Genomic DNA, 8,975 nt, shown 5'->3' with positions numbered 1-8,975 from the left:
CTTCTTATTATTATTGTTATTAATTATAATAATAATAATTATTATTATTATAATCTTGTTTTCATTATTAGTGTTGTTGATGATGATGATGACTACAACCCCCTATCCACACATGATGATTGTCCGCCGTGAAGTGATGATATGTCTTGATATGATGACGCTGGGAGGTGTTCTTCATTGGGCGGGGCGGCTATAAATTAGTGGAGATGCCTTGCAGCTCGCCACTTGCCAGTCGCGCCTCTCTCCGTGCGCGGCCGGTGGAATGGCGCTTCTACGGACTCTCTCTCATCAACCTGTTACCAGCAAAAACATGTCCGAAAGGCCAAAAGCAGCTGACCTGAGATCGAAAAAAGCTGAGCATCACACGCACGGCCCCCAGGAGCTATCTCGGATTGTTACCGATTTCAAGACGGGGAGATGTTACTGCAGAGGGAAACTACTCGGAAAGGTAAAAATAGTGATGATGAACTGACGAACCTAGATCTCTCCTGTTGGTCAGTGAGGGATGGATGGACGTGCTGAATTAAATACATCATTCACAGTGTGAATTGAGTGATGCTATGGCATGATTAGATGTTGGCCAGTTTGTAAAATCAAAATGATAGATCATGTGTTCATTAGAAATATTCGTGTAACGTGATGCATGTTGCTTTCGCAGGGAGGTTTCGCCAAATGCTATGAATTTTCGGACTTGGTCACTGGCAAAGTGTACGCTGCTAAAATCATTCCACACACTCGCGTCTCTAAGCCGCACCAAAGGGCGAAGGTAACTGCAGCAGTCTCTAGAGCGGTCACCTACCTCTGGCTTTGTCTGTGTCTCCTGTAATGTGATCGACATCTTGCTTTAATTTCAGATCGACAAAGAAATTGAGTTGCATAGAGCACTTCACCACAAACACATCGTGCATTTTTACCATCATTTTGAGGACAAAGATCATATCTATATTCTTCTGGAATACTGCAGCCGACGGGTAAGCAGACAGGAAAATTACCTTGTACCTCCGCACACAGTGTGCACTGAGAGTCTTTGACTAGCAGCAGATGGTAACTAAACTGTGCTCATAAAAAAACAAACCTCTCTTCTCTTTAGTCTCTGGCTCACATACTGAAAGCACGCAAGGTACTAACAGAGCCGGAGGTCAGGTACTACCTCAGGCAGATAGTGGCTGGACTGAAGTACCTGCATGAGCAGGAGATTTTACACCGAGACCTGAAACTGGGTAAATTACTATTGCATGATAGCAACTGTAATTTGAGTTGCCTTTCTGTATTAATCTGGATTGCAGTCATTTGACGCATCTGAACATATCTCTTTTGCCCTCTTTTGGACCCCCACCACCACCATACACACACTACCACCACACACACACACACACACACACACACACTACCACACAAACACAGGAAACTTCTTCATCACAGAGCTGATGGAGCTGAAACTAGGGGACTTTGGACTGGCTGCCAAGCTGGAACCGGTGGAGAGCCGCAGGAGAACCATCTGTGGAACCCCCAACTACTTGCCCCCCGAGGTTCTCAACAAACAGGGCCATGGCCGCGAGTCTGACGTCTGGGCCCTCGGATGCGTTATGTGAGTTGGCAACAAGCCGAGAGTCTGTGTTAGGAGGAATGCGTCAGTGTGTGTTAGGAGCCGTGGTGGCTCGTGGCGTAGGCGACATAGGTAGTTGCCTAGGGTGCAAAATGCCAGAGGGGTGCCGCAAAAGATATTTTTTCGCAAGTGTGCCCTTGTGTCGCCCTTCTACTCTGCTGTAGAGCTATAGCCAATCAAAACAGTCCATTGCTACGCGTAGCCTCTCTGCTGCGTGTGCACGTTACCCCTTCTGAAGAGATTCTGAAGGGTTTGCTAATGGCTATTAACTATGGGACAGGATGGCTAACCAATCAAACCTCTGATTTGCTGTGCGGGGGGTCTAAAGGGATCTAGGCTAGGTCATGACTTACGCTTTCATGAACAAGTAGGCTACTAACAGGAGCTTCTGTCATATCATCATATGAGAGGTATGTAATATTAGCCTGTGTCTCCAGTTAACAGATAGATTACCACACAAGTCTATGGGAATGACACATGGACTAACTGGAGATATGACTCCATGCAATACAACAAGCATTACAACACAGACATTGTGAGTCCCTGTTTGTGTTAAGCAGCATATCCGTTTTGATAAATTGGGATTAGTATTATGAATCGAACGGAGATATCTGTTTTTAAGATACTAAAAATGTTACCAAAACTTTGTTGCACCTCCAACTGGAGTTAGAGCATTCCACTCCCTATTTGTGTTACCTCAGCTAATTGCAGTGTGTTTAATTTGGTGACCATTGACCAATGTAGTATTTGTCAGATAATGTCACCATTATCGCCAAATGTAAAGCCTATCAAACTATCAAACTCTCTTACACACTATCAAAAATTCTCTCATACACTATCAAACACTTTCGTAAGCATTATAAAACTCTCTCACTCACTATCAAACTCACTCACTATCAAACTCTCTCTCACTAATTATCAAACTCACTTACTGTCAAACTCTCTCACACATGCTATCAAACTCTCTCACAGTTTAATAATGTGTGAGAGAGTTTGATAGTGTGTCAGAGTTTGATGGTGTGTGAGAATTTGATAGCGCGTGTGAGAGAGTTCATTCAAAATGGCTGGCACGATTAATCAAAGAGGTGAATTAGGAAATTAAACAGCTATTCAGCCGTTGTCCAGCTATTTACATTCATAGCAAGAGATGACTGTGGGGTCCAATGCCATCACTGAAATGAGGTAACCTGAGCCCAGTGCGGTAGACGATGAAGTGCGTAGTCTGTTTAATTGGGAGGGACTTACTGTCACTGGAAGCCAAACTGCACCAGTGCACAACCGCCCACGGTACCAAACACAGCAATACTTTTTCTGGCAGGTCTGAAAAGCTGAGGAAAAGATAAGGTATTTGTTAGGTATTTCTTGGATTTAGTTAGCTAGTAAAATTCAATGTAACTTATCATATCTATCCCAGCCATGTCGTTTAGCTGAGAGTTAGGGCCTGCACAGCCTCTCATAATGTTTTGTTTGTCGTGTGTTTAGCAAACTCACTATCAAGCCCTCTCTCACACACTCTGAGAGAATTTGATAGTGTGTGAAAGACAGTTTTATAGTGAGTTTGGGAGGTTTGACCGTGCGTGAGAGAGAGTTTGATATGTGAGAGGTTTGATGTGATGCGTGAGAGTTTGATAGTGTGGGAGTTTGAAAGTATTCTCTAGTATAGCTGAGAATTATGGCCTATGTGACCTCTCCTAATGTTCTAATGCCGTGTGTTTAGCAGATGCTCTGATGTAGTGTGTTTAGCTAATATTTTGATGTTGTGTGCACAATGGGCCACGCCTCGTTCGTACGAACACGAGAGTTTTTCTTGAGTGCACACACACACAGAACGGACAGATAGAGGACTGCGAGTAGCAATTAGCTGAATTTTACAAAGTGTGTATGGGATTAGAATCGTGGACTGCGCCTTTAAGTTCATGTCCTGATGTTGTGTGAATAGCTGATGTTCTGATGTCACACTGGTGCCCTGGTGTTCTGCCCTGACAGTTGTCTCTCGGTCTGGTTGCGTAGGTATACCATGTTGCTGGGCAGACCCCCATTTGAGACCACCAACCTGAAGGAGACATACCGCTGCATCCGTGAGGCCCGCTACACCCTTCCCAGCACCCTGTCCACCCCTGCCCAGGATCTCATCAGCGGCATGCTGGCCAGGAACCCCCAACAGCGACCCCTGCTGGACAGCATCCTCAGCCATGACTTCTTCACACAGGTGTGTGTGTATAGTATGTTATGGACACTGTATTCATAGGATAATACTTTGATATCCCTGTAGTGTAGTATGGGGTGTCGCATCCGTAGGGTTATATTGAAGTATTAGTGCTGTGTTATGATTACGGATTATCAGTAAGAGTGTCATGCAGGGATATTATTGCTTTTTTTTATGTTGTTTTTAAGCTTTTTTTTTTTGCTTTTTTTTTAAGAACTGTAACCACTCTTACCTCTTTAGTGTCTTATGCATCTCAATCCCATGAGACGACTGAGGACTCGGGGCCTAATGAGTGTGTGTGTGTGTGTGTGTGTTTACAGGGATTTACACCAGCGAGATTGTCCATCAGTTGCTGTGTGTCATCTCCAAACTTCCAGCGCAGTCCACGCCAAAGCTTCTTCAGGAAGGCTGCAGCAGCTATCTTTGGAGGAAAAAGAGACAAGGAAAAATACTACCACACACTCAGTAAGCCCAGACACACACACACACACACACACACACACACACACACACACACTCTTCTCATGTTATAGGCGTAGTGCATGCGCCACACACACACACACACACACACACACACACACACACTGTAAGATCCCGCTAGAAAATATACCACACACCCGGTAAGATCAGTCAGACTCACACCTCAAAACACACACATACACTGTTTGACTGTTCTGTGTGTAGGCTTCTCTGTGTGAAACGGTTCTGTGTTGAATCTTTAAGAGCTCAGTAAAGAGGAGGATATCCACAGGCTACAGAACGACCTGAAGAGGATCACTATCGGCACTCCTCCAGTCACGGACACAGCTACTGGAGTGAGTGTCTCTCTCTCTCTCTCTCTCTCTCTCTCTCTCTCTCTCTCTCTCTCTCTCTCTCTCTCTCTCTCTCTCTCTCTCTCTCTCTCTCTCTCTCTCTCTCTCTCTCTCTCTCTCTCTCTCTCTCTCTCTCTCTCTCTCTCTCTCTCTCTCTCTCTCTCTCTCTCTATATATATATATATATATATATATATATATATATATATATATATATATATATATATATATATATATATATATATATATATATATAAAAATATGAGACACACCATGTATGTGTACAAACACTGACATACTCACACACACATGCATGTACTCACACACAGGCATAAACACGCTCTATCTGTCTTTCTCTCTCTCTCACACACACACACTTACATCGTGTATTAGTACCGTTACACAGAAAACACACTGATATACACTCTCTGTTTTCCTAGGACACTCAGCCCCCCCTCGCCCCCCTCCTACTCCACCCCCTCCTCATGAGGTGAGAGACTCCATCCACATGATCGTTAGAGGAGCTCTGGGGACCAGCTGCAACAGCAGTGAGGGTAAGAGGAGTTGTCCTCCCTACTGTCATCCCTCTTTCTTCTCCTCTCTCCTCCTCTCCCTCTCTCCTCCTCTTCTCTTGCCCTGTCCTCCACTCCTTCCCATCTCTCTCCTGTTCTGTCTCCTCCTCTTATGTCCTTCTTTACTCTCATTCTCATTTTGTTATCTTTCCTCCTCTCCGCTCCTCTCCTTCTCTCACTCTTATCTCTTGTCCCCTTTCCTCTTGTCCGTTCTCCTCTCATCTGTCTTCTGCAAACATATGACTGAGTTTGTTATTGAATGTGTGGTGTGATTGCTATTGATGTGTTTGTTATTAAATGTGTGTTAAATGGTGTGATTCGCTATTAATGTTTTTGTTTTTTTACTGAATGTGCATTAGCTGGTGTGGTTGTTAAAATGTGTCAACAGATATTTGAGCTTGTATGTTTGCGACACATGCTAACACACACTTTACGAAATGTTTGTGATGCATACTAATTTGCATATTGTTGCGTGAACTGAAACTGTGCTGTTAAGAGTGTCTTAAGTGACCTTTTATTAAGTGTGTGTTAACTGATTGTTGTAAATAGTGTGTGTGTTAACAGGTGTGATTGTTGTAAATAATGTGTGTGCTTACAGGTGTGATTTGTTGTAAATAGTGTGTGTGCTTACAGGTGTGATTTGTTGTAAATAGTGTGGGTGCTTACAGGTGTGATTATTTACAACAATGTGTGTGCTTACAGGTGTGATTTGTTGTAAATAGTGTGTGTGCTTACAGGTGTGATTTGTTGTAAATAGTGTGTGTGCTAACAGTTTTGTTGGTTGGCAGGTGTGGAGGATGGCACCATGGCCAGTGTGGTTGATGGTGTGGCCCGAGTCCTACGGGATTGTCTGGAGAACATGCCGGAAGGTCAGGAGTGTGTACGCACACACACATGCGAACACACATTTTACAGCCTAGTACTGCATGTACAGTATGTGTATAAACACACCCATACAGACACACAGCAGGCACAGTGAAAGAAGCTGAAGCCCTGAGTCAAACTTCAGGACTTCCTCTCTTCAGTCATATTCAGCACAAATGTGTGTGCGTGTGTGTCCCTCTGTCTGTCTGTGTGCCAAGATGGTGTTGTTAATGCAGAAAGAGTCTGCCTGAAAGAAGTAGAATACACATAGTGAAATGGCGCCTCCATGATCCTACCTGTTTACATCTTAATCCATGTAAATCTACTCACACGGGTGACTTTGAAAGCTATGTCCACCGCTTCTCCGGTGAAAATCGGGCTTGTTTTCAATCAGTCACTGTTACCTTTATCCATGATGTGTATCTTATTGAGTTGATTCTTGGCTTGCATAATGATTCCAAACAATATTTGGATCTTACGTGTCTGATTTATTTTATCTTACGTGTCAATCCAAATAAAAGCATTCAATTTTTTTTTTTCTTCCTCAGCCGAGTCCATCCCGAAGAAAAAAGTGGGCAGCACTTTCCTTTGGGTCACGAAGTGGGTGGATTACTCCAACAAGTATGGCTTTGGCTACCAGCTGTCTGACCACACTGTTGGTGTGCTCTTCAACAATGGCACTCACATGAGCCTTCTTCCAGACAGGAAGTACGTCAACATCTCTTAGTTCACATACTTACAGTAACATCAATGACAATCTGACCAACATCACGGAACAACATCATCTCTCATAGTTCACATACTTATAGTAACATCCACAATCTGACCAGCATCACCGGACACCACTGTGGAAAACATTGTCACACAGAACTGTTGGTAGTTTGTGCCTGATGTTTTTGTTGTTGTGTACAGAACGGTGCACTACTCTGCAGAGCTGGGCAACTGTTGTGTGCTTTCCAGCAAGGAGGCCAAGGAGCCCTTTCTGGGCCAGGTCACCATCCTGGAATACTTTGCTCACTACATGGAGGAGAACCTCATGGATGTGAGTGGAACAGTGCTGACAGCTTTCAGTTCTCTCTCTGTGTAACTTCTCCTTTGTAAGTAAGGCATGTGGCTCATAAAAACTGTCCTCTCCTCAAGGGTGGAAATCTGTCAAAGGTCACAGATGTCAGTAAGCCCTGCCTCTATCTGCTTCAGTGGCTCAAGTCCGATCGGGCCCTTATGATGCTGTTCAACAATGGCACCTTTCAGGTAACTCTCACACACACACTTGAGCTGTACCATCAGTCTAATATTTGTGCATGGATAATTGTAACGTTTTAAGGGAGACAATGTAGCTCTATCACTATAAACATACAATAAGATCCATCACTACAGACAACTCCTTCACTCTAAACACCAAATCAACTTCAGCAATACCAACACAGTCAGTTCCATCACTAAAACACACAGTGAATCCTCTCCATCACTATAAAAACGTAGTTGTCTTCATCACCATCCTTACAATGTCAATTGTCAAATGCCATTAGAAATGAATGTAATTGAAAAAGAATTATATAAACCCCACTACTTTAAACACAGTCAGCTCCATCACTATAAACACTGTTATCATACAGCGGCTCATGTTCCCAGAATGAAAGCTGGTTCCCTCCTTTCTGGTGTCTCATCCCAGTCTTTGCCTTGACAGGTGAACTTCTACCACGACCACACCAAGATCATTCTGTGCTGCGAAGCCCAGGAGTACTTGCTGAGCTACATCAACGAGGAGCGCGTATCCACCACCGTGCGCCTCAGCGCGTTAATCAACAACGGCTGCTCCGCTCACCTGCGAGAACGCATGCACTACGCCTACAACATGTTGATGCAGCTGTGCACCTGAACACCACACCTGCAACACGCCGACACATCACAGCCACTGGATAGATACATTGTCTAAAACTGACTGATGCATCAAGGCAATTGGAAACTCCATCTGCGACATGTGGCTGCAGATATATAGCTGCACATGAGGACTTAACGTGTGTGATGTGCCCAAGTCCCACTGGTGGGAGCCATGTGAAAAGCGAGAGGAGGTGAAAACAGCTACACATGAAAACACGGGGCTGGACCCAGACGATGTACATACATGCTGATCTTTGATTGAGACAGACTCATGCCAAGGCAGTTGAGTTGGCTCAGTACGGACTCTAGGACTAGGTGGGCTACAGCAAGAGCAGGCTGCTGCCTTCTGGCCCGGTGTAAAGCAGAAACCAGTGTAACTGTGAACTATTCTATGCTAGAACTAGAAAGGTTTGGGTGTGCTGGGTCAGAGATTGAGGGACATGTGTTTACATGTGCAGCTGACAGACAGGTCCATGGCCCATCCACAATAAGCACCATGGATGCTTGAGGAGCTTGGTTGTCTTGGTAACTGTCCGTGATTGTTGTAATGAGCACTGTGTATTTATTTGTTAAATAAAGCCATTGAGTAGTTTCTAATATGGAAAGCATGTGTTCTGTACAGCAAAGGACGACTTCTCTTCTGAGGTGCCGTTCAATGTGATACGCTTTTTTTTTTACCTCTAGGGTAAAGGGAAAAGCTTGACCATGATGACGCTTCTTGTGTTATTTGTGTGAGGCGCAGGTAGAAAAAGAACAGCAGCGCCTGGATCTCAAAGTTAGAAAATAGTTCAACTTTTGTGGTCATGTTGTTTTTTTAACAATGGGTTGTTGCTTAGCTACCTGTTTATGCTAAACCAGGTTAGACACTATCTAGCTAAGTGTATTGTATCATAGCCACAACCACACGCAACCAATTTCGGGAGCGTGTCAATGTCTCCAGGATCCTGTGCTCCCCAGTTCTATATTCTGTTAAAGTAACACTATGCAAAAATTTGACACTTTTAGGTATGTTTACCTTTACATTTATTTTGATA

General features: G+C 44.0%; 1 protein-coding gene across 1 annotated transcript; it reads left to right on the top strand.

Annotated features, from left to right (window-relative positions):
- The first annotated feature begins 197 nt into the window (after positions 1-197).
- On the top strand, positions 198-8,542 carry LOC105902632 (serine/threonine-protein kinase PLK2-like). The gene is made up of 14 exons (XM_031577970.2): positions 198-448; positions 659-766; positions 855-971; positions 1,091-1,220; positions 1,405-1,588; positions 3,617-3,815; positions 4,133-4,277; positions 4,536-4,631; positions 5,065-5,178; positions 5,985-6,065; positions 6,609-6,768; positions 6,973-7,102; positions 7,201-7,311; positions 7,748-8,542. Exons 1-14 carry the CDS (start codon positions 263-265, stop codon positions 7,937-7,939), a joined length of 1,953 nt encoding a protein of 650 aa, XP_031433830.1. The 5' UTR covers positions 198-262; the 3' UTR covers positions 7,940-8,542.
- The last annotated feature ends 433 nt before the right edge of the window (positions 8,543-8,975 follow it).

This window comes from Clupea harengus, chromosome 12, assembly GCF_900700415.2.
Source record: "Clupea harengus chromosome 12, Ch_v2.0.2, whole genome shotgun sequence".
Lineage (NCBI taxonomy): Eukaryota > Metazoa > Chordata > Actinopteri > Clupeiformes > Clupeidae > Clupea > Clupea harengus.
The sequence above is the reverse complement of the archived record's forward strand: the minus strand, read 5'-3'. Positions and strand labels throughout refer to the sequence as shown.